This window comes from Ascaphus truei, chromosome 1, assembly GCF_040206685.1.
Source record: "Ascaphus truei isolate aAscTru1 chromosome 1, aAscTru1.hap1, whole genome shotgun sequence".
NCBI classification, from domain to species: domain Eukaryota; kingdom Metazoa; phylum Chordata; class Amphibia; order Anura; family Ascaphidae; genus Ascaphus; species Ascaphus truei.
The window spans coordinates 500,909,497-500,935,693 of NC_134483.1; the positions used below are offsets into that span (position 1 = coordinate 500,909,497).

The 26,197-nt window shown below is 44.4% G+C and overlaps 1 protein-coding gene across 7 annotated transcripts in view; it reads left to right on the forward strand.

Annotated features, from left to right (window-relative positions):
* SLC2A9 (solute carrier family 2 member 9) overlaps window positions 1-25,973 on the forward strand; it is a 311,113-nt gene extending 285,140 nt beyond the window's left edge. The window contains exons 13-16 of one of the 7 annotated variants that reach the window (XM_075569353.1): window positions 8,730-8,857; window positions 18,461-18,613; window positions 19,362-19,432; window positions 25,189-25,279. In XM_075569353.1, the coding sequence (XP_075425468.1) occupies window positions 8,730-8,857; window positions 18,461-18,613; window positions 19,362-19,385 (305 nt within the window). In that variant the 3' untranslated portion in view covers window positions 19,386-19,432; window positions 25,189-25,279. Of the gene's footprint in view, window positions 1-8,729; window positions 8,858-18,460; window positions 18,614-19,361; window positions 19,433-25,188 lie in introns of all 7 variants that reach the window. The other 6 variants (XM_075569343.1, XM_075569350.1, XM_075569340.1 and 3 more) reach the window with 6 other exon arrangements.
* The last annotated feature ends 224 nt before the right edge of the window (window positions 25,974-26,197 follow it).

The window sequence follows — 26,197 nt, forward strand, 5'->3', positions numbered from 1 at the left end:
GTACACAAAATCAAATTGAACAAACTTTATATGTCAATTAGGATATTAAAATACACAATACAATGGTGACCAGTCACATCTCCCACAAAAACATGAGATTATGACAATTAGGAACTGAAGTGTAAACAATGTGAGATGGCACAGAAAATGATAAAATATATGAATAATAAATATATAAATAGATGTTATAATTGCCTGACCAAGGTTTGATAATCTCCTCATTTGACTGCTGGTGGCAGGAACAGTTGAGGGCCATGATAACCCCAAGGCAGTTCACCGGGCTACTGAATGGGCCCAACAAATTGGGCATGTGTCCGTTTGAGGTCTGCTATACCTTTGCTGCTTGGCAGTAGCTGCTGAGCCTCTCCACGGGTGCTGCTTCAGTCTGTGCTTTCCCCCTCTCTATGTCCCGGTTTGTCGCGTCGCCTCAGGGTTACTTCCTGGTCTCTCAGGATTGGCCTGAAGATGACATGCCCCCGTCTGTGTTCACCACCTCTATGCCAGCAAACTGAGCCTCTCTGCTCAGTACACGTACAGATGTATATCAGGAGTTGGTCAGGAATGAGTCACAATTCTCTGTTGTGGCTTGTCTGTTAATCCTACGCGTGTCTTCACTTGGTGTGAATTCGTCACGGATGGGTCTGCACCTCTCCAGCCCAGATACTTATACACACCCTGCTGATTGGAACCAATCAAAGGATTAATGATTGAATTAAACACTATTTTAGAGCAGGTGTGTTCATAGATATCCTGGGCAATAGGAGTGGTTTAGCTATCAGTGGTAAAGATCTCAGGTGAAATGAACTTAATTTAAACAATATAATTAGTGATTAAAGGCACAATTAAAAATTATATTGAATGGACAGTGATAAATATACTTGTATACAGGTTCCCAGTGGATACACATATTAAAAATGCATAAGAGGATATTATAATTCAAAGGGAACTACATAGAATGATTATACTTCATGGTATGAAAGTTCTCACAAAAAGAATCTAAAACTTCACTACAGGTGCAACTGCCAGATGCCGACCGCTTGCCAAAGAAAATCCATGACCATCTCGCGGTCACTTACATAGTGTTACAATGTTACATAGCAGGCTGTAATGGCCCATCGGATTAACAAAGTAGGGGTCCTTGCGTTTGAATGGGACTTGCGCTGTGTGAATGTTACCGGATTCCACCTGTCTGGAAGAGACGCGTAGTAAGAGATAAAGTGCATGCTATATGGAAGAATGAACCCCAACGTGTCCGGTGCTCTACAAACACATATATGACTGGGTGTATGCACAATGCAATAGAACAGTCTCTGGCCAATACAAAGGATGGATAGGCAACGATTCTGGCAATGAAACAGTCAAAAAATAGTAAAAAAATAGTAGTAAGAGATAGACTGAATCAGTCACTCTACCTGCGCGCCTCTAACAGGCGATCGCTGGGCTTTTATTTTAATAACATATTATTGTAGCAGGGGTCTTCGGAGCTGAACCGCATTGATTTCAGGTCTTGGAACCCCCTGCTTCTTGAGATACAGGCCTGTTATGGGGTGCCAGTATCCCAGTGGCCAGGTATAAATTCTCCCGCTTCACTGCCCATGTGAACGGGATATTTAAACAATTCAGATTCGGCTCTGGAGACCCACTGCTACAATAATATGTTATCAAAATAAAAGTAGCTTCAGTACCTTAGCGTCTAAACATTAAGACAATGAAGGGGTAAAGACAGACTACCTTGTTTATTGATAATATAGAGGTGAGTGAGCGGGGTAGTTACCCCAGGTGGGTGGTTAGGCCTACAGGGAAAGTGGCGGGAGTGGTTAACCCCTTCATAACCTTAGCGGTTGTTACTGCTATGGTAATGAAAGGGTTAATCCTCCTACTACCCACCCGGGAGGCCTAACCACACACCCTGGGGCAACTACCCCCTTTACCCACCTCCTCTGCCCCCAATAAGCATTACAATACAAATATCAAAACAATACAATACAAAAAAATTAAGCATAACGAAAACATTACCCAGCTTGCATATAGTACATTAATGTTCAACTTACCACTTCCAGGATGAAGACCATCCTCATCCTCCTCCTCATCATCCACTTCTTCAGTAGGCACCAACAGTAAAATAAAAATAAAACTACTGGCCACTAACCCCTTAATCACCTTAGCGGTTATTAACCACTATGGTATTTAAGGGGCTAAACCCCCGTCCCGCTACCCACCTGGGAGGCCTAACCACCCTCCCCAGGGCAACTACCCCACCTCCTCTACCCATTGATTGGCACAGTGGAACTCCTTGCCACTATGGCAGTCAATGTGCAACCTGCAAATAAAAATCCTGCGCCCCCCAGTTTGCGCACTCTTGCCTTAGCTATATAAACCGTTAAGGCAATGACGGGGTTAACTCCTATGGCAACCCTCCCGAGATGCCTAACAACCCACCCTGGGGCAACTACAAGCTTCACTTACCCCCTCTACCCCCAACAAACCAGTTCCTGATATTTAACCCCTTCATTACCTTAGCGCTTAGCCACAAATGCAATGAAGCTGGGATATAATTTTATTTTTATTACCTAGGATTGAAGCCAGGATTTCTCTGGAGCTGAAATGAATGCAGGCCAGCTCTGGAGACCCCCGGCTTCAATCCTTTGCAGTAAAAATAAAAGAAACTCTGTCATAGGCAAACCTTGATTCTGATCCTGCCACCCTTTAGATCGCGAGAAAACAATGCAAGTGTTTAACCCGCGATTTACATATCGGAGCTTTGTGAATAGCTACACAAGCAATATCGCTTGAAAAGTGCAATTAACCAGCATTAAGTCACTTATCGAAGTTTAGTGAATTGGCCCCGAAATCTGCCAAAGCTCCCAATCAGGGCGTTTTCATCCAAAATTAAAATTGGGGAATGTTTTCCAAAAATGTTCAGGTTGGCGCTTGGTTGATATATAAGAATCATCTTAAAGGTTCAATACTTCATAGGTAAATTTGAACTAATGACAGCGATTTATTTTATATGCTAAAAAAAAGTGGTCCATTTCATAAAAAAACGGACTAGTTGAAGTATTATAAAATTATTTATGAATGTCAATTTTTATTCTACATCTTCTAAAACAATGGGGTCACTAAATGTTGAGTCCACGTCTATGGAGTAACAGATTTGGTTGCGCCCTCTTCATATCTGGACACCAATTAGATAAGAAAATAAATAAGGAGAAAAAAAAGGCCGAGCAGGGAATAGAAAACCCCACATTTCAGGCAGTGATTTTAAACCTGTATATGATCTGGCAGAGAATTGAAAAAAAGCCATAATGTACCAAGATTAGTGGGTGCTCAACTGCAGTCCTGAAGACCGCCTCCCAAACAGGTCAGGTTTTCAGGATATCCCATCTTCAGCACAGGTGGCTCATCTGAGTTACCTGTGCTGAAGCATGGACTAATTGAGCCACCTTGTTCTGTTTGAAAACTCTACTGCAATTGTACACACAAAGTTATATCTAACTTTCTGTTTATAGTATGTACAATGTTTCTCTTCAGCTGCTGTACAAGGCCGTGCTTATACCACATGTTGCGGTGTTGCGCGCCACCAAAACAAATGCATGTTTTCCACTGAGCACGCACCAAGTGCTCGCGACGGTGGCAGCCAAGCGCGCGAATTTAGAGCAGATTTCAGAAATTAATTTTCCAGAACGACGGCTGAATAACGGCCGCATCAAAGCTGCGTCACATGGGCGGTTCAGCCAATGAGGGTGAACCGCTGACGTAACGTCATAGCCATGCCTTCCGGCACGCCTCCCGATGCCTCTTGCCTGCAGTGCAGGTTTCGGGAGTGTGCGCATCGCCCTGAAGGAGCTCACACGCCCTGCCGGATCGGGTGTAATCGCAGCCTAACACTGCATGAATGCTTTTCAGACTTTGTATGTTGCTGGTTTCCAAGTCTAAAAACTTAGAAACTTAAAACACTACAGAAGGTTAGCGCTTGGCTTACATTTTTTTTTTAAATGGAAATCATGTTCTCTTCTAGCTTATGTGTGGAGTTGTATTTATCCCATGATATCCCCATAATCATACAATCCTTGAAACATTTTAAAGGTTTTAACACACCAAAGTATACAGCTATTAAACAGTTCAGTGTTATTAGTTCAGTTTGGTTCCACGTGGAATAGAACATTGAAAGTTAGATGATAGTTCTTTTCCACTGACAAATATACATGTAAGATACTGTAAAATAGGCAGCCATCCTGGGGAAATACATAAGGGTGTGAATCATTAGTACATTCATATACCAAAAGTATAATCCTTTTGCATTGTGCCCCAGAGTAAAAAAAGCATTTATAGCAGTCCTGACATGAATTTTATGTTACACAAGAAACTGACGAGCCACACTCTTGTGGAATGGTAGCAAAATAAGCTGTATTTGAGCATGATTATTTATAAACAAGGCATAGTGGCTTTAATATCAATACATGTCAAGTGCAAGTTACAGTAAAAGTGAACCTACAGTATTGTAGAATAAATTCCTCCCCCAAACAACCTTAACATACATGATGTCTCACATTGTGCTGCCTGATGATGTCACTAGTCATTGTCATAACAACCAGTGGTAAACAAAGCATCTATATGAGGATCGTTCAGAAAACAACATTTTTTTTAATTTTTATAACAATAATACCCAGCATGATCTCAGCTGCAGGATGTGGCCAACTATTTAATTTGATTATTCTTGATCAATATATTAAAGTTAAATCCTGCAAGGAAAAATGCAATATCAGGGATCAGAGTTATCTAGAATTTGTATATTACTGTACACATGTTAATCAGAATTACAACCCGTGAAGAAACAAATTAAGTTAGTCTGATTATGATAAAACAATTTCCATCAAATCAATATTACTATTATAACAGGAGTTGTGCTATTTATACACAGTAGGCTTTTCCCATGTCTTATTAAATAATTAAAATGAAATAAAATAACATACAGTATAGGTGAGAATAAATATTCATATGTAACACACTTTTCCCCACCCCCTTGGGAGATGTGTAGCTACAGTGTATGTGTGGTGCAACACCTGTGGCTCACAAGAGTCCTGAGCCTCCGCTGCTGGGAACCTGGGGCACAACTGGATCATGCTCAGTAGCGCCTCCACCTGTATGGGATTCTATATGTAGAATAACCCTGTTACTGGACACATAATAAAGAGTACACACTGGGTCACGCAGAACAAGTTTACTATTAGCGATAAATAATGGTTACAGCTACCCACCAGGCCTTGCACAGACGTAACCCCTCACCATGTTCCCAACACCGTGTTCACACCCCGTACGGTATACCGTCCCCACCGAACCTTCCCAGTGTCCCCAAGACCCACTCAAATGTGTGAAACAGCGCTGCCTCCACTAAAGTGTTGAGTTTGTGCACTTGCTGGATAAAGGTACCTGCCGGGTGTGGCCACACCCAGGCGCGCAGATGATGAAGATAGGATTCACATATCCACGAGGTTCTCCGCGAAGCCTCTGAGTTGGGTGGTGTCTTGTGTGGACGGCGCCACCATGGAGAGTCTCTTGGTGGCAGGTGTCTGGTCCCAGAGCACCTGAGGCCAGGATGCAGCCGCATCCTGGCTGTGTCCCTCACAAAAAGGCTACAGGGGCAGTGTCCCTATCTATGGGCCTGTCCCAGCAGCAACCACAAGCTGAGCGCCTAATGGGGGGTCTCTGGCCTAGTGCAGGAGCCACAGACCCCTGCACACACAACCTACCCCTTCCTTGTCCCAGCTCCGACTGGCGTGGTCCTCAGTGCGCCAAATGTATCAATGTCTGGTGCAGGGGAAAGCTGCAGCCCTATTGGCTGCCGTAGATCAAGTTGTGCCTTGACCATATGCATCCTGTGGGCTATAGTTCTGTGTGAGCCTGTCTTCCTATTGGCCGCCACACCGGGGGTCCTGCTGCGCATGCCGCGTGACTGCAGAAAGTGCGATGCACTACCGCCTTGTAAAAAAGTCAAGATTTTTGTCTTTTTGGTGCAGTGGCCAAGCATTTGCCACATCATGGGGCGGTTCAGCCAATGAGGGCGAACCAGGAACGTGACATCATGGCGAGAGTGTTCTGAAAACATACCTTTATGGCACTCTGAAAATGAGCAGTGGAGATCTTCTTTAGGAACTGGATCTTTTCCCGTATTAGCACTTTCAGATGCTGTCTTTATACCTCAGAAAATAGGAGACAAGAAAACAATACATGGCACCATAGATATCTATAAGATAGACTGTAACTGCAAGTGATCAGGGTATAAAGCAGAGAATGTATGAAGATATACATTTAATAATCCATATGGATCAATATAAAAAAGATTATTATAATCTACACATAAAAAGTGACACTTGCACACTAGCACAAAATCTTCTTGCCTCCACCAAGTAAAACTTTGAATCCTACTCACGGAAACATACTAGGACATGAGCCTTAGTATGTGGATTCCACTAGCGTACTGGTCCCGACTTGTTGCTGGAGCTGCATCTCCATCCCTCCAATCAGTGCGCGGTCCCGACTGCTCCGACTCAGCGCCGCTAGGCCTCTCCTGCTGACGTCTCTTCCAGATGCTTCCAGCTACAGGGTGTCGCTGTGCCCCAAAACCCTCTCTTTTTTGATGGAGGGAGAAAAACCATCTGCGCAGAGAGAGTGACTGAATCTGTCTACACTCACTGCGCATCTCTTCCAGAGTAGTAAGGTCCGGTAGGATTAACGTAGCGGGAGTCTGATTCAGAAGCACTGTGTTAATCCTGATGGACCATTCCCCCCTGCTAAAGCACTTTGCCGTGAACAACCATGTTTGGTCCGCGTTTCACGTGTCAGGTTGGAGATACAACTGATAGAGATGAGAACTACTAACAGCTCCAAAGAACAGCATCAATGAAGGTAATCAGAACATGTCTGAATATACCCAAAATATTGTCCATAAAAATATGATCAAGGTAATATATGGATTAACATCTGCAGCATCAGACAGGTAAGTGGTAAAATATACAGATCTTGTCACGGTTTGATGAAGATTTTGGCGGAAACCGGAGGGGAAAGATGGACATACAGTATATTAGGGAACTAGGTAGGATAAGTGAAGCTGTAAATAAACAAACCTCTACTTCCCTGATCCGTTGCATGGTTCCCAGTTCTCACTTCTGCATCCCCTTGATCCGGCGGTAATATAATCAATACCTGGACTCCTCTGTGTGTATCATGGAGCTCCCGAGTGCTGGCGCCAAATCAAAGATAGGGCTACAGACTATCCGGGAAGAAAGCTCCTGTTGATCTCCTGTTACACATGGGGATACCCGGCTTCCGTCGGCGTTCTCAGGTGATGCATCACGTGTGTCCACGATACCTGCGCTGCGGATGCGCGTCACTTCCTATCGGCAAACCATGAAATGTAGAAAAAATTGGTAGACAGCAAAAATCCAAAAGGAGTAAGCACCAATAAACTCACCAGATAGAAAAATAAAAAAGATTTATTGGTTACATATCTAAAAAACAAAAAACATGAAATACAAGACAAAAAATATATGCAGTTATGCAGTGTCATATAATATGATTTACTATTCCAAATATAATTAATTATTTTATTTAATTGGTTATTTATATTCAAGGTCTATGTCCATACGATCTAATTGTTAAGCAACTTTCAAAATTAATTACATCTAATGAATACCAATGTATTTTTAATTATCTACATTAAATACAGCTGTATCAGAGTCCAGAGGAGGGGCTATTTATACTCTCTACCAACATGCCCTTATTACACTCCTTGAGAAAGGGCTGCAGAGCCTGAAACGCGTGGGAGACGTTTTTTTGTCTTGTAGTTCATGTTTTTTGTTTTTTAGATATGTAACCAATAAATCTTTTTTATTTTTCTATCTGGTGAGTTGATTGGTGCTTACTCCTTTTGGATTTTTGCTGTCTACCAATTTTTTCTACATTTCATGGAGATACAACTGGCTGCATCTGAACAAGAGTCCTACTCATTCCAGATGGCTGATCTCTGACATCTATTGTTTTCCTTTCAGGAATGAACGTTTATATAATGATAAATAATTATTAGATGGAAAAGTTAGCATGATCACGAGGGATGTTCTGATGATAGAGTGTTAGTGTGCGGTGGTGCATACCTGTTGTTCTCAGGGGATGTGAGTCTCAGGCATGATACTCCCAACTGCCATCAGACCTGCACCTGGACATGCCAACAAATTATCCAGTTGTCTATGAAACTCACATGCTGGCACATGTGAAAGGGATTTAACCCTAACATTGCTTGCACCTTACCAGGACTTACATGCAAGGGCCAGAGAGCATATGGCTAGGGCACATGGCTACACGTATTTCTTGGTATTACAGTATATCAAATCAATAAAAAAAGTTTGAGTGTTATTTTATTCATCTCTGGTCCCTGAGTGCTCCTCATATTCAGTAGATACTTTATTTACCACTGGGGGTTAACAATGTCTAATGATGTAAGCAGAAAGTGCCATGTGCCATTTTTGTTTTGGGGTGGGTATTCATATCATATTGTGTTCACTTTTAATGTAGATTACATCTGGTACTTGTTATCCCCAAGTTACAGATTTTTTAAATTAATTCACTGGTTTGAAATTTCAGCCACTCCTAAACCATAATCACGTGATATAACATCAATCTTAACTCTAACTTTATTTACTTATAATCATACTCTATTTCCTTTCCAATTTTAGGTGGGATTCCATTTGTCCTGGTTGGGGAGTTTTTCCAACAGTCCCAGCGTCCAGCAGCATTTATGATAGCTGGATCTGTCAACTGGATAAGCAATTTTGCTGTTGGACTTCTATTTCCTTTAATTCAGGTACATTTTAATCAGTAACAGTATAGAAGCCAGACATTGTGTTAGTTAAAACTTTTGGGCATTGACTTACAATAAGAACTCTTCATGTAGATGTAGCAGATGTTATTTTAGGAAATCATGGGTAAAGAAATTTTACGCATGACTATTGTCCTGCATTAAGGATCTTTAAAATGCTCTTTCTAATGTGGTAATGGGTAAAATAATGGCCACTTCATCTGTAGGTGAAATTATAGTGTACAGATCTTGTGTGTGTGTACAGCTTCTTTTCTTTTATCTCCTGGGACCCTCCACCCCCCCCCCCCATTCCATACCACCTACCTTCGAGATAGTTACCTTTTATGTTCCAGTGTTTCTGTTCCCTTTTTGGATACCAATATGGTTGACATGCAAGTATCGCTACCATGGGCCAATAGTAAAAATAAATACAAGTTGGAAACAGAGGCGATTGTGACTTTATGGCTGTGCTGATGCACCCCTTGAGTGCCGGAGCATACTGTAGGCGGTACTACATGGTAAAGCCCCCCTTGGCGTCACATGATCGCTACATTACCACGGTGATGTGGTGATGTGAAAGGGAGCAGAGGGTCCTACTTTTTAATTAAGATTTCCTCTAGAAAATAAGCAAAAGGCACGACGAACAGTATAAGTGATAAGGGCCCTCCAAGGGGCTGGTCCTCATGGCGTATGTTGTATAGATGTAGCTAACAATATGGATGTGTTGGTGTTATATAAAAAAAGCATTAAATAATGTTCAGAGATGAGTTGTTTCAATAGCACCACATCAAGTTGCGCTATCTATGATGCACATTATGGTGTCACATTAACACGTGCAATAATGTTGGGCGACATCTCTACATCAATAGGCCACTTAATGGTTTAATGACCAATACAAAACTGAAATATTACATCTTATTAAATCATTGTATTAACAGTATGTAGCCATGCTGTAAAATGGCTAACAGTCATCTCTCCTACTGACAGTAAGGCCTGGTAAGTTGTGGGCATGCCAGTAGTAATCATGGAGGTTTGCCCTCACACCCTGGTGAGGTGCCCTATGTGTGGATGGGAGTGGCTACATACTCTGATTCCACCCTTAGTGACATCAGAGATGTGCCCGCCCCTTGACGATATAAGGCACAGCACTGCTCAAAAGTTAGGTTCGGTTCTGCAATGTTATGCAAGGAGTAAAAGTAGTTGGTGTAGTTAGACACTGCAAAGTGATGAGACTGTGACCAGGGACCTGGCCCAGGAAAGACATCCCTGCGGGGATAGGGAATCCCCAAATCAAAGACAGAGATATACCTTTCATAGGGAAGCAGCTGAATAACTATGTGTGGCTAGAAGATCACTGTGAGGGGCAGTTAGCCCACAACCGTCAATAAAGATGTTCCTGATTAAAGATACTCTCGTGTGTAAGTGTGGAGTCATTACACCGAGAGGGGCACCACGGAGGAGTTCCTCACCAGGACCATCCCCAAGCGACAGAAGGGATCCTGATGAGGTGGAGGTGCTGCACTGGATATAGGTAGGACTCAGCCCACTACCTCAGCTGCCTGTCTGGGTTGGCAAATCCCCACACACCATCATGCGGGAGACTCAGGAGTCCTGTTGCCAACAGGTGCACCACCAGACATCACACTGTGTGGGGACTGGTTAGACCACAGGGGCCAATATGAGATTGGGTGGGTCAGGTCAGTCAAGAAAACCCGTTACATTTGGAGGCGCTGCTGAGATAGACCTGTCAACAGGACAGGCTTTTGCTAGGTCACTTGGAAACAGGGAGAGTGCCTGCTGCCACTTTGTGCTGCGGTGGGACGGACCTAGGGGTAGTCAGGGGGCTGACGGAGTTTGTCAGTTCGCAGGGACGACCTAGGGGCCTGAAAGGAGTTGGGGGTTTGGAGACGGGCTATAGCTGTCCTAGTCACCTTGAGGTAGTGCTAGTTGGTAGGATGCCTAAAGGGATAGCCTTTTAACGTGGTCAGGAATCCTGGAGAGGGTCTGCGCTAGGCTAACCAAGATAGGTAGACGCCCAAGTACTGCATGGAAGCCCCAGAGTACTCTAGCCCATTCCAGACCACTTACCGTAGGGAGCACAGACTGGGAGGAAGGAGATACAGCAGACACTGAGAGAGTGAGCCTAGCCTGAGGTAGTGCATACACGAGTCCAGCCTACATTAGGTACACATGGTGGTGCATCAGGGAAATCTTTATTGTGCTGGTGTGGTAGCTGCCCCGCAGAGAGGAGCTCCATGTACAATAATCACGGAAACAATATATCTATGACGACCGCAAGAATGGAGGATCCGCGCGGTGCGGATAGTCCAAATTGGCGACTGGAGGCTGATGGGGAGAGCACACCTGGCGTGCGCCCCGCTGAAGAGCAAGCTGTTACTGATATGTCTGTCACGAGCCTGCTATGGAGTGGAGTGAGAGCAGTGGCAGCACCGTTTTGGTCCTGCCTAGGACACCGGGGCGCTACCCTGGAGGACTGTGTTGAGGACATTGCTATAACAGGAGGAGAACACAGTGAGAGTGACTGTCAGTCGGCATACAAACAGATGAACGCTACCTCAGTCATTGACCAGACTGACAGTGCAACCCAAAATGGCGGCAACCGCTTCCCTGGGAGACCGCATGGGCCGATTGCAGAGAATTCTGCAAATGCAAAATTTACAAGGAGTTGGCCAGCAGCGGCGCCAACAGGAGAGCCCCGCCCTGATGGGGGGTATGGCGCGAAGGCTGCAGCCGCGCCTTCATGGACAGTGACTCACTCAGCCCCAGTGCTGAGCCAACCCCTTACCCTGTGGGACCCTTCCCTAATCTCAACCAGGGGGAGTGGTTTCCAACTATGCCCCGTGGGTATGAATCCAGCGGAGCAAGGAGCTGGTGAGCCGGCGGTGCTGCTACCAAAAGTAGTCCCTGCAGCTGGTGTTGTGTGCGGAAAGGAAGGGTATTTTGCACGCAAGGCAGCTGCAAAAAACCGGCTGGTATTGGCGCCAAAGGAAGAACCCCACCCTGTTGGGGATAAGGGCGTGAAAGCTGTGGCCGCGCCCTCCAGGACTGAAAGAGGTGCGGCCCCAATTGAAGGACATCCTATCCCATTGTGGGACCCGCCCATAATCGCCACTACTGGGGGCGGGTTCCAACTATGTCAGATGAGGGTGGAGCTGGACCAAGGGGTGGCTGCCAACTCAACCCCTGCTGATCAGTCGCGCGGAGCTAGCTTGCAGAACAGGCCATTGCTGCAAGTGCCTCCCACGAAGAGAATGATAAAACCACAGGAAGTAACCACGATGGTCTCCACCCAGCCCTATACGGTGCCCGGAGGAGTGTGTGTGGTTCAGGTAGCAGGGACTGAGACTGTAGTGGGCCTCTGCTTTCAATGTCGGACACCTGGCGGAACTATGGGCACGGTGGCACGCTGTCCACAATGCGGGACCCAGTATTTGTGGCCGATGCCCACCTTTGTGCCCATTCAAGCAATTGACCCCCTGGGGGATACGGCCACTGTGGACCAAGGGTGCAGATCCCGGAGAATGGGGATCGGAGCCGGTTAATATGGCTGGGTCCGAAGAGAATGGAGCGATCGGTCAGGCGACTGACCGGGAGACGAGACGACGGTCGCCACGATCGGTGACCCCGAGCCCCGTAAAAGCGGATTCCTCTGATGAGGGACCCAAGGAACTATCCAGCCTTGTGATCCGGCCGGAGGCGGTGTCCTGTGGAGGAAATGGGGTGAAAAGGCCACTTACCGGGAGTGACAGTGGGAGGAGTCGGGCGTCGCCGGTGGAGCGGACGCCTGAGAGGCGGAGCCCTTCCATTCCGGGAACCGGCGGGTCCAGTGGCAACGGGCGATCCACGCCCACCCTGCGGACTGGTAAGAATAGTCCTTGTTCTTGCCAGGCTCCGGTGCTGACACTAGCGGAGGAGGGGCCGGGCCAGGCCAAGACGGTGCATGTGGCAGCAGGTGGACTTCCGGATGTCATCGTGGAGGAAGAGATCCCGCATGGGGGTCCATCCCAAGATGGCGGCATATCCGAATCCGGCGATGACGTCGGTTCCGCCGGAGGTGGCGGAGCAAGCGGAAGTCGAGTACACGCGTCTCAGCGATCGGGCAGAGGTTCCCATCACCCCGGAAGACAAAGAGCTGGCAGGCCGAGAGGCGGATCGAGAAGGGTGAGGCTCAGCCAGCGGAACCCCCGCTCAGCGGTACAGGACAGTCCGATAGCCGAGAGCAGGTCATAGCCCCGTGGCTACCAATCGATTGCCCCTATGCCCAACCCCACGCCCTAGTTAATGCCCCTGTCCCAATTACCTTTTCCCGGGGATCCACATCCAGTTTGGGGATATCGGAGGGGTCCTTGGGGGTTGGTGAGAACCAGACTGAGGAGAGACTAGGCAGTTATGCCTCTGAGGGTGGTTCAAGGGGTGGAGGACAATTGGGGCACATGTCGAAGTCACGATTGGTGCCTGAAGAGGCTGATGTGCAATTGGAGGAGACGCCGAAGCATGAAAGGTGGTCCAGACCCCGTTCAGCGGGGACCTCCGGGGTATGCTCTTGGGGGGGTACCGAAGAGGGAGACTCTCTAGAGTCTGGGCCCGAGAGGCCCAAGGAGACCCGTTGGTGGGCTCCATTATTTGAGGGATATGTGGGGTGGATGAACCGCACGTGGTTTCTGTTAGAAAAGGACGATGTGGTGGACTACTGGTGGGCTAAAAGGGAGTTCACGGCCGCCGAGAGAAAGAAAGAATTACAATTCAGGTGGTTCCTGATAGGCCAGAACGAGATTGAACCAATGGGTCCTGAGATGTTATCAGACCCTGTGGACCCAGATGAGCCCTTGTCCTGGGTATTACCAGGGAGAGCGGGGAACGCCAATTTAACTAGGTGTAGCCAGGCTGAAAGGGCCATCACAGCTAAATATAAGTATTCCCATGGCTTGGAGTATCCATATGTCCCAGAACCCCTCATGCAGGAGATTGAGGATAACAGGGACCAATGGTTAAGGGAGACCATAGAAGAATACATGGTCAATAAAGGGGGTGCCATTACTGGCAGTAAGGCGGAGGAACGAATAGAACACTTAATAAGGGTGTGGAGCATAGGCCGGAGTGTTTACAAACACAAGGTGGTGTACCGGCCTGAGAGGGGTTTGCCGCACAGTTACAGCGTGATTGTCTTGGACATGGGGGGTCGGGAGGTTAAGAAACCCGATCCCCGGCACTATTATTAGGAGGTACTGGGTAGCATTGCGCGAGTTCGTGGCTGCTGGACAGGGCGTGCTTGGCGCGATGTGGTTTGTTTTTCATAAATCTGCATGTTCTAATAAAAATGTGTGAATGTTCCATTTTTCAGTGCTTCCTGAGGAAAGGTACTTCAAATTTAGGTCCCAGCCGGGGACGGTGGGATTCACCAGGGGGAGAATGTAGCCATGCTGTAAAATGGCTAACAGTCACCTCTCCTACTGACAGTAAGGCCTGGTAAGTTGTGGGCATGCCAGTAGTAATCATGGAGGTTTGCCCTCACACCCTGGTGAGGTGCCCTATGTGTGGATGGGAGTGGCTACATACTCTGATTCCACCCTTAGTGACATCAGAGATGTGCCCGCCCCTTGACGATATAAGGCACAGCACTGCTCAAAAGTTAGGTTCGGTTCTGCAATGTTATGCAAGGAGTAAAAGTAGTTGGTGTAGTTAGACACTGCAAAGTGATGAGACTGTGACCAGGGACCTGGCCCAGGAAAGACATCCCTGCGGGGATAGGGAATCCCCAAATCAAAGACAGAGATATACCTTTCATAGGGAAGCAGCTGAATAACTATGTGTGGCTAGAAGATCACTGTGAGGGGCAGTTAGCCCACAACCGTCAATAAAGATGTTCCTGATTAAAGATACTCTCGTGTGTAAGTGTGGAGTCATTACACCGAGAGGGGCACCACGGAGGAGTTCGTCACCAGGACCATCCCCAAGCGACAGAAGGGATCCTGATGAGGTGGAGGCGCTGCACTAGATATAGGTAGGACTCAGCACACTACCTCAGCTGCCTGTCTGGGTTGGCAAATCCCCACACACCATCATGCGGGAGACTCAGGAGTCCTGTTGCCAACAGGTGCACCACCAAACATCACACTGTAGTGGGGACTGGTTAGACCACAGGGGCCAATATGAGATTGGGTGGGTCAGGTCAGTCCAGAAAACCCATTACAAGTACAATAAGTTTCTTGGCATTATTCTCAGAAGAATATTGATAATATCAATACGGAGCTGTCAAACTCTTTTTATCACCAATACAAGGATCAACTTGATGGACATATGTCTTTTTTCAACCGCATCTACTATGTAACTATATATAACAATAGTCCTAGGTGTATGCATAGCATCTGGATCACTGTTCATTTACACTCACCATTATAAAAATCGTTTATCAGCTTTGTAATTATTTCCTTAATAATATATCTAAAGTTAAGTTAATCAAAGTAGCAATATCTGCCATTAAAGTTCATAGCAGATATTACCGATTTGGGCAAGATTCAGCAAATCACGCTTTCATGACTTCCGGCATTTACTCACCCAGTAACCTTTGTGGTGCTGACTCTACAAGGAACAATATTTTCAGACATGAATTCTGTTTTGAAACCTGATAACATTTCTGATACAGTATGTGGGACCTTAAACAACATTGTAATTTGTGATCTAATTACACAGTGAATACCAATTTATTGGGTTCATTTGAATAATTTTGCTCATTTGTGCACCTATTTGTTTGCTTCAACAGCACAATTATGGATATGTTATGCCACGTTTTGCTAATATAACACCATTTTGGTATATGACGTATTTTCAGTGTGCAGCTCCTCAGTCTCGGCACATTGTCAGTTTGGATTGAGAAGAGGAATCAAATCCATTTACTTTGTTATACACTGTAGATAACAAAGATTCTTCTTCCGTAATGTCAGAATTAATGTCCAACTAAAGAAGAGTGAAGTAATATGGGAATTTAAAATAGAAGAAAAAGCACGGATACGCTGAATGTTCTCATAAAAACATTCAACTGTAACATTCTGAAACACAAAGATTCTTTAAATATCTATGTTGACATCATAAATTGCTAATGTGTCACTGTAATTTCAAATTACTCTAACAATTAGTAGATGACTGCAATCTCCTTTAGGCCTGGGACCCGCTGCGTCCGGCGGCGCGGGCGGCCACACGAGAGTTCCCCACCAGCAGGGGAATTCTCCCGAGCCGGTCCCCCCTCACGGCACAGCTCACTACACGCTGTGACGCGTCAGCCACCAGGGGATTCAAGAGAATTGTAATTCCTAGCGTCGACGCGTCACGTGGTGTGGCTGTGAGCCAATGAGGAGGGGAGGCTTCAGGAGGAGGGGAGGCTTCAGGAGGAGGGGAGGCTTCGGGGAGTGGGGAGGAGAGTGTGGAGGGAAAGCAGCGTGAGTGCCTGTCTGTGCCTGTTTGTGTGTGTGTGTGTGTGTGTGTATGTGTGTGCCTGTCTGTGTTTGTGTATGTGTGTGCCTGCCTGCCTGCCTGCGTGCGTGTGTGTGTGTGTGTGTGTGTGTGTGTGTGTATGTGTGTGCCTGTCTGTGTTTGTGTATGTGTGTGCCTGCCTGCCTGCGTGCGTGCGTGCGTGTGTGTGTGTGTGTGTGTGTGTGTGTGTGTGTGTGTGTGTGTGTGTGTGCGCGTGTGTGTGTGTGTGTGTGAGTGCATGAGTGTCAGCGTGTGAGTTAATCTCCTGCTGCAGCCGGATACAGTGTCCCTCTCCCAGTGCTGTCTTTACAAGCCCAGACGATCACACACCTAGGGCAGCCCACAGCAGCTCCCTGCTGCAGCCCGAGCCCGTGGAGTGGGGTGGGGGGGTAGCAGGTCCCTCCGCTTAAACCACGCCCCCCGCATAACCACGCCCCCTCCCTCCCACTCTAGCCCCGGCTCCCGCCCCCTACAGACCGCATATCGCGGTCTGTGTCTGTCAGCGCCCCGCCTGTCTGCAGTGCTGGCGCGCTGACGGAGGGAGCGGGGCCTTAGCCTTATAGACATACATCTTGCTTTGGGGTGTTTTCTGTGTAAAATAAAGTAACTCTAAAGTTACTCTAACTCTTGTAAGCTGAAATTGTCCAGCTTGTCCTTAGCCTATCTACCTAACTGCTTTCTACAACCAGAATTGGCTTCCTTCATATCATACACATGACTATTGACTAGAGTAGCAAACATACTTTGCTAAGAGTATTTTACAGATACAGCAGAATGTCTGTTTTAACTGAAGGGCAAACATTTTCATAGTCCAATATCGTCTAATTCATATTTTTCATAATGTAAGTTACAGATTAGTTTTAATACAGATCAGACAATTATGTTTGAAAGTCTATGATAACGGCAGACTTTCCCATAAATTCATATTAAACTTTTTCATGGCTGACTTGCAGTGCATAAACTGGAATTCGTCACAATGTGTTGGAATGGAAGGTGATCTATGAATAATCTCTTTTTGATGTAGTAACAGGTCATTAGTAGCCTTATAGTTTAAATTTAGCTGACTGTCAATGATTTATGATCTTTTACAGTTGTACTGTAAATATACTGGTACTGTAAGCACAAGCTAGCAACCTTTGACATGTTTTACACAATAAAATTTGTAGTACTGTAGGTTGTGATCTTTATTGGGAACCAACAGTCGAGTTCTTAGATTAAATTATGGTGCACAGAGCTATTGAAACTTGACATGTTTCTTTTTCAAGTGCACTATTAGTTCCCTAAAAGGTATGACAACATACAGCACATCTACATTTTCCCAGGACCTATTTGGCATCTAGAACTTTGAACTTTTAAAAAGTCAAAAAATATTTGTTTTAAGTGTAGCCCCCTGTAAACATCACAGGCTATATCTATCTTCCTTCTACTGTGGTAAGTCCTGTTAAGATCAGGCACCAGTAATCATCATGGGTTTTCCCCCTTCATAGCCCTGTCCTGAGTGGTAGATGCAGGCGTGAGCAAGAGGGGAGGTTCTGCTGACATCACGAGGGGCGGGGCTAGCTCTATATTTAGCAGCCAACTCCTGTGAGTAGAGTTAGTCTTTATGCTGGAGTTATACCGAGAGTCTGGAGTTGCCGGTTAGTTATGCCGAGAGTATGCAGTCCAGTTAGTATGCCGTGAGTCGAAGAATCCTGCGGATCGGTCCGAGGAGTGGGAGGAGACCGCGGTCTCCCCTGCGCAGAGTGCAGGAGCAGAGAGAGAGGAGTGGAGAGATTCAGCTTCCTTTAGTAGAGCTGATAGAATTATAGACTTGGTGGACCAATGCCCTCACCCCACTGCCAGGGGGGAATCCAAGCCCCACCGCGAGGATAACCTTGGGGGTGGGCCACGGGGTATTGAAGCCCTAGCCCAGACCATCCTGTCGGAGGAGAGACTTGGAGGGAAGGAGAGGAGGAATTATCTGTGTGGGATGAGAGCGGAGTAATAAGTACAGCTTGGCTGTTGTTGTTGCGGCTACTGGACGTCACTACCGTGGGGAGTTGCTGATCTGCTAAGAAAAGAGACTATCCTTTGTTACCAAAGACTGTGTGTGAATTGGAAGCTATTACCCTGGGACCCAAGGGGTTCTTCTATACAGGTCCTGTCCCATATTCCTGGGAGTATAGAAGATGGAGGCGCTGCACCACTAAGAGATCATGGAGGCTACCACCCCAGAAGCCCGGTCCTGCCTCCCCAACACCATCGCGGGAAGCTCAGGCCCTCCTGTCCTCACAGGTATGCACCACACCGCATGTAATCTGCCCTCATGCACCCTAGACACCACCGTAGAGTCTGGGGGAAGGGGGGAAGCAGGGTTACATAAGCAATCCTAGTTTCACTAAATTTAAAGCACATACTGTATGCCAGCACTTGCCCTACAGAAATGAAAATAGACAGCTGCTACAAAGACGTTAACATTTCAACACAGCTGTTCAAGTTCAGTAAGATCTATGCCTTTCCATGTTGGTGCTTAGTTCTAAGTAATGATCTGTAATTTTGTATGCTCAATGAATATATTGTATTTTGACGAATAATATCGCACTTACATTTTGACAATGTGGCATGTACACATAAAAATTAAAGGTGGCACACATCCTCTGGTCTCTCCGACTGCGTCACGTCACTTCCGGCGATTGTCCGTGTCACTTCCGGTTACAGATAATCCCGACTCCTGAGGAAGTCTTTTTATAAGAGAAACTCTTTGAGTCGAGTGTGAGTAGGCCACACAAGCTCCCGTGACAGCCCTGCACCTTCGGCAACTACGGTTCCGAAAATGGGATTATCCGTAACTGGAAGTGGCGCGGCCGATCGCCGAAAGTGACGTGACGCAGTCGGAGAGACCAGAGGATTCGTGCCACCTTTCATTTTTATGTGTACATGCCACATTGTCAAAATGTAAGTGCGATATTATTCGTCACAATACCATATATTCATTGAGCATACAATGTTGCACTAAGAGTGTGATTTTCTGTTTTGCATTGAGGATTACCACGTCGAGTCCACCTGAGCTGAAATTGATCTTGATACCCACTGCTGTTTATTCACTGGAAAAGTGTGAGTCCCCATTTCTGTTGATACTAAGATGTCTTCTATTTTAAAAACAACTACACTATATATTCTTATATTTTTTCCACATATGGTTATATCTGCGCTCCTCAAACCTGTCTTTCCAAATAGACATACCCTGTTACATTAAAGAAGCAGAAATATTGGGGTATATTAAATAGGGCCTTAAATGAGAAAGTATCATACGGTCCTAGATCTTTTATCTAAAGAACTTGCTTGTGAATTATTTTATAAAGTTTTACTGGAAGTTCTGTTAAAATGTATTCTATTATAAAGAGTATAAATTATGAGCTACAATATCCATTTTTATGAGATAAAATCTGAACTGTACGATGGTAAGAGCGTCATTAGAAGAATAATTGCAAATTTTAGAATCAAAATATTGTTATTATGTTATTTTGTGGCATACTGTAGCTAAAAGTACATTTTGAGCCTTTGGCAATAAAGATGTATGTCATTTCATAACTTTTTGGTAACACTTATGACCCTACAGTATGTACAAGTACAAATTATGTGTTATTTATGATAAGCAGAGAAAAGTTTGAACAACTCCTTCAGGCGCTGTCATATTAATTATTGTCCTGAGATACTTTGCTAATGACCTCTGTGATTGCTTAAGCAATTTGTTTTGTATGAAGCTGGGACTAGCATGCTATTCTTAATCTTAAAAACAACTGTACAATTGATACCAAACTTTTGATTTGAAGATCTTGTTCTCTTGGGCCAGATCCCCAGTGGTCTGGTAACTCAGGGCTCAAAATGAGCATTTATTTTCCAGGAGGTTGCTGCTTATTGAGAGAGAGAGAAGTCTGAGAACAAAAATGAACACACCAGAAACTCTTGGGAAATATGCTAATTTGAATATATTCAAATTACTTACATTAGCATTATTCCCCGATATTTCAGGTGGGTTCATTTTTATTCAGAGGTACTGTATCGCTGCCTCTACCTCTCCTCTCCAGCAAAACCTATATTTCAGGATCTGGATGGGAGTATCGTCACCTTTTAGGATGGACCTACAGTAACTAACATAAGCTACGTTCCTGTGCTAACTAAAACAGACCTCTGTCGATATGCGTTGTCAGGTGGAACGTCTCTTTTGCAATAGCCCTAACATCCATTATACTAGCGTAATGCCCTTTCCGAGCTGAAAACATGACTAAACCTACCGTTGGTGAGCTTTGAAGATGCACACTAATGCTTAATGAAGCGTTAACTTAGGTTAAAGCCTTGTTAAGTCAGTAATAGTGTTGTACTGGGTCCTATATTTTCCGAAACCCGGGCAAAATGGTTAATTTTGGCCGTCCGGTTACCCGGGCGGCACTTACTTGCAGGGTGAGGAAGACCGCTGCGGACAGTGAGGAGGACCGTGGCAACATCTTGGGAGCAGCAGTAGACATCCTGCTGGCAGTGGAAGTAGCAGAAGTCCATGTTCAGCCAGCAAGAGCAGCCAGGAATACAGCACACAGCTGATGCCAGTGAGAGCTGGGAAACCATGAGCTGGGGTGGAGTTGAGCTGTCCAATAGGAACGCTCCTGCTCTGGTCGCATGGTTCCCAGGCTCCCACCGGAATCAGCTGTGTGTTGTATTTCTGCTGCTCTAGCCGACTGAACACAGACTTCTGCTGCTGCCACCGCTCAAGGACGTTTGCTGCTGCTCCCAGATGTCGCCGAGGTCTTCCTCACCTTCTGTCGCTGGCTGCAGGTAAGTGTTTAAGTATTTTCAGATACTCTGAAATTAGCCGGCGCCGGTTCTGACCCAGTGCCAGTCCCAGCCCCCTGCTACCGGGTCCGTGTAATTTACGGGTAGCTATAAAAGCGCTGGGTAATTACCCGGTGCTCGGTACATCACTAGTCAGTAAAGGACCTCTGTGAATAATATCTGAGCCTTAATGTCCTTGACTATGGATCTGCATCTTAGACCCTTATTGATTTGGGTACATCAGCATTCACTAAAAGTATTCATGTATAGGTATTGATTGCACACTGGTCACATGGGTGAAAGCCTTCAGATATATTATTGAGTAATAACTACTAATTGCAGATACTGCAAACATGGCCCAAGTGATCTTCCTTCCTCCCTTTTTCATTCCTTCCCCTCTTTTGTTTTTCGCTTCTCCCCCTTTTCCTCTCCCTCTTCCCTTATTCAGACCATTATGCCAATTTTGGGATAAATGCTTATTAGCAGGATCCTTTACATATTGAATGATAACAATATAAAGTAGGGCATGTAATCTAAGCAGCGCTATGGGAATAACGCTTGGAAAAAAGTATTGAATTAATAATCAATTATTGAGTCATTAGGTTCAATAAATGGATTGGCCCTGGAAAAATGTACGCGTATTTCAAGTTAGACCAAAAATAATTTAGCCATTGTGGTTCCTTATATTATATGAAAAAAATACAAATGTAAACATAGGTAGCATGAAACCTTTTATTTGAACAATAAAAGTTTACAGTAAATAAACCTTTGATCCTGACATGTTTTTTTCTTTGGGTATGGCAGTTTTACAGCAGTTTGCTTCGAGTTATAAGAGTATTCATGTATTCACAAAATTATCAAAAATGTATCAAAAGCAATCATCCCAAAATCAGAAACACACAAAACTTTATTCAGTATCATTACTTAGAATTATTTATTAGACACATTACCCTGCAAACCACATACTGTACGCAAATAACTATAAAAAATACCACCCGCAACTGCATATAAATAAAAAATAATACCCATGATAATAATCATCAAAAAAAAAGTCTGTGGAAATATACTGTACATATTAGATATTACTGTAGTACATATATGCATGAAGGAATCCTTCACATTACCATATTCTAATAAATGAATCTATGGAATAATTTCTGCATACAATTAGCTTAGTCAGGGCAGTCAACAGCTTTCCAGAGGCCTGGAACAAGTCTCCACCGAAGCCCCCGGTTGTTGTGCATGGAGGAAAGGTGTCCATTTCCTCTCTGTCGGCGGCCCTGCAAGTCCTCCCAAACTCTCCCTTACATACTCTCTTTTCTCTGTCTCATACACACTCCCCCTCTCTCACACATTCTACCCACGTCTCTACCTCTCTCTCTCATTCTAACCCCTTTCACTCTCTCTTCACCCCCCTCTCTTCCCTTCTCTATCACTCCCCCTCTCTCACTCTCCCAACTCTCTCTCTCATTCCCTCTATCTCACACTCCCTCCTCTCTCTCACTCTACCTCCTCTTTGTTTTATGCTTCCTATCACTAACTCCCCCATCTATTTAACTCCCCCTTCCCTCACTCTCCCCATCGCTGTGTCCCCTTCTCTCACTCTCCCTTATTTCTCTCTCACTCTCTCCCTCTTTCCCTCTCTCTCTCCTTCTCTCTTTTTCTCTCTCTCCTCCATCCGGCTCTCCCTCTCCCCCTCTTTCGCACTCCCTCTCCCCTTCTCTCTCCTCCTCCCCATCTCTACTCGCGCATTCTCATCCCTCTCCCACTATCTATCACTCGTCCCCTCTCTTTCACACTCTTCACCTCTCTCTTGCACTCTTCCTCCCTTTCTCACTCTTCCCCATCTCATTTTTGGTCCCTCTCACTGACCCCCCCCCCCCTTTACCTCTCTCTCTCTTCTCTCTCTTATATCTCTCACTTTTTACCTCCTCTCTGTCTGTCTGACTATCTCTCTCTCTCTCTCTCAATCTCTCGCTCTCTCCCTCTTTCCCCCCTCCCTCCTCTCTCTCTCACACACTTTTTACCTCCTCTCTGTTTGTCTCTGTCTCTCTCTCTCTCACACACACACTCTTCTTCCCCTTCTCTCTCTTTCACTCTCCCTCTTCCCTGGATGAAGGCCTCCCCAATGATCTTCTAGTTACTTCGGTAGCAAGCCTCTCTTTTTTGCATTGCTCTTCATTTTATTTAATCCTACCATATCACTGTTAATCATCGTCTGGTCTATTGATACTCCTTGGAACCCAATCGAGTATCAGCTATTTCCAACGACGGTCATTTCTTTTTGCAATATTTCCGGCCCACTTCGATTTGAATGTCTTCACTCTTGTTGAGATATTGGAAAATAGGCACTCTTTCCCCCCCTCTCTTAACCCCTCAAATGTTTTGGACACATTTGTGAATAGTGGTTACTGGCGGAATTGCATATATTATTCAAATTGTTTAACAAAAACTGCATTGGCTAAAGGAATATTAACATAAATTATGCTAATGTATGGGCAGACCGAATTTTGATACATTTGCCCATCTCTCATTAAGTATAGGTGCCTAAAATTAGGTGGTTAGCCCCTGGAAGGAGGGTGGTATAGGTTAACACTGTGCTTACATTAGTGGTTAGTAAGGCATTGATAAGATATGTTTGTCTATAGTAAAGGACTATGCTTTCACCTACAATATTTGTTGAATTAAAAATATATATATATTTTAAGCAATAATGATTTTAGTTCATCGAAACATAAATATGTTTTAGGGTGAAAGTTTTATTAAAATACTTTAGTCAACCTAGGGAACAAGTGTAACACATTCTAGTAGAAATAAGGATTTCATGATGAATACAATGACAATTGTTAATTCTGTTCCAAACAATGGTGGAATCTTTACTAATATATTACACCATAGGATCAGCACTCAAGATAAAGGTAAATAAGAGAAGCCCACGTGATCCAAGCGATTTCAGCAAAAACAGTGTGACTTTAATATACAAAAGTCAAGAATAGAATACACAAGTGAGTAGGCCGACAGACACACTGGTCTAATAAGCAATGTTTCAAGGCTCCCTGGCCCCTTCCACAAGCCTGACGAACAGGCCAGCGGACCTTGAAACGTTGCTCTTTAGACCAGTGTGTGTCTTTCTGCCTATTCACTTGTGTATTCTTTTTTATTTTTGTACATTAAAGGAACTTTCTTTTTGCTGAAATTGCTACAAGCACGTGAGTTTTTCTTATTAAGACCTTGTCCAGGGTGGTGCTGAGCGGGCGGGCTCACGCTGGCCACGATGAAACACATTGCGGCAATGTGTGTGGCCAGCGTGAGCAAGCGCCTGAGCATGCGCGGCGCTTACCTGCTTGAGAAGCAAGCAAATATTAATCTGCCGCTCGTTTGTGCGCCACGTGAGCGGTTCGCCCAATTAGGGCGAACCAGCTCCGTAATGTGTTGGCCGCGGCCCCCGACACACCCCTCAACGTGTGCACCTAGCCAGCTATGAATCGCCCTGCTCCCTGCCTGGCCACAGCCTTACCTGTATCCTAAGTGCTGATCCTATGGTGTAATATATTGTGTGTCCAGTGGTATGTACACAGGATCATGGCACTTTGCCTGTGGGGACGCAGTGGGCCACTGTTGAGGACTGGGTGAGTGCACATTCATTTTCTTCTTTGGCATCTTTACTAATACAATCAGCTCCTATCAGAGAAAATACCTTTGTATCTTTAATATAATTAGAGAAAATACTGGATCAAAACCATGCTATAATTGATTAATACATACCATTAACCAAGGTAATAATTGTTTTATTTATGCACAGTCAATGTGGGAATCCAATATTCTGTATTCATAATAATCATATGTGCAGCAGTATATACTGTATGATAAAGTTACAAACTTCTGGCTTATAAGTAACACTATACTTCCATTATGGCAAGAATGCTAACCCTCCTGAGATGCTAAATACGTGCCGACATTATGCTTTTATATTTAGTGTAGTATGTACTGTAGATATATAATTGCATTTTAATATATTCATTTTATTATTTCTAATTTTGCAGGAAGGTTTGGGCAACTACTGTTTCCTTGTCTTTGCTGCTGTTTCCTTGTCTGGAGCCCTCTACCTATATTTAATTTTGCCAGAAACGAAAAACAAGACATTCATTGAAATAGACCAATCATTTGCAAAGATTAATAAAACTCCTTCAGCAGTGAAAGAGCCAAATAATTATTCAACAGAAGAGAAATCTGTTGAGCAGTTAGACCGTGATGTTTCTCCCACACTCAACAATGGACAAGCTCAAACAGAAATGAAAAACATAGACAATAAAAGTACATTATAAAACATTGTTCCTTTTTCTACCAAATAATTATTTGCAAATAAAGGTGTAGCATGCTTTTATAATAACAAAACTCTTTTAAGCAGACATTATGCATTTTGTATTAGGATAATGCTATTTGTTATTTTATTTTCTAATAAAGGTGCTACATTTTCTTGTAATTTGTTGCTAACTGTACATTGACAGTTTCTTATAATGGTAAATGATTTCATGTGGATTCTTCATTAAAAGTCTTCTGTTTTGTAACATTTGCCCATGTTTTCTTAATTAAAGATACAAATATTTTATAAACAACTTTCTTTTTCTTTTTGACAATGAAGCATTTTAATAATCCATTTCATGATCTTTAACAAGATGCTACATTTTCTTGTAATTTGTTGCTAACTATACATTGACAGTTTCTTATAATGGTAAATGATTTCATGTGGATTCTTCGTTAAAAGTCTTCTGTTTTGTAATATTTGCCCATGTTTTCTTAATTAAAGATACAAATATTTTATAAACAACTTTCTTTTTCTTTTTGACAATGAAGCATTTTAATAATCCATTTCATGATCTTTAACAAGATGTTTACATTTTTCTTTTTAGGATGCATTGCAGAGAACCTAATAAAACTGATTTTTACAGGAAATTATTATGCAGCCCACATTGCAGAAGCCTCATTCCAATGAACAAATATTTCCAGAGAAGGAGACGGGGGTATTGATGATTTTCTGAAATAATGATACAT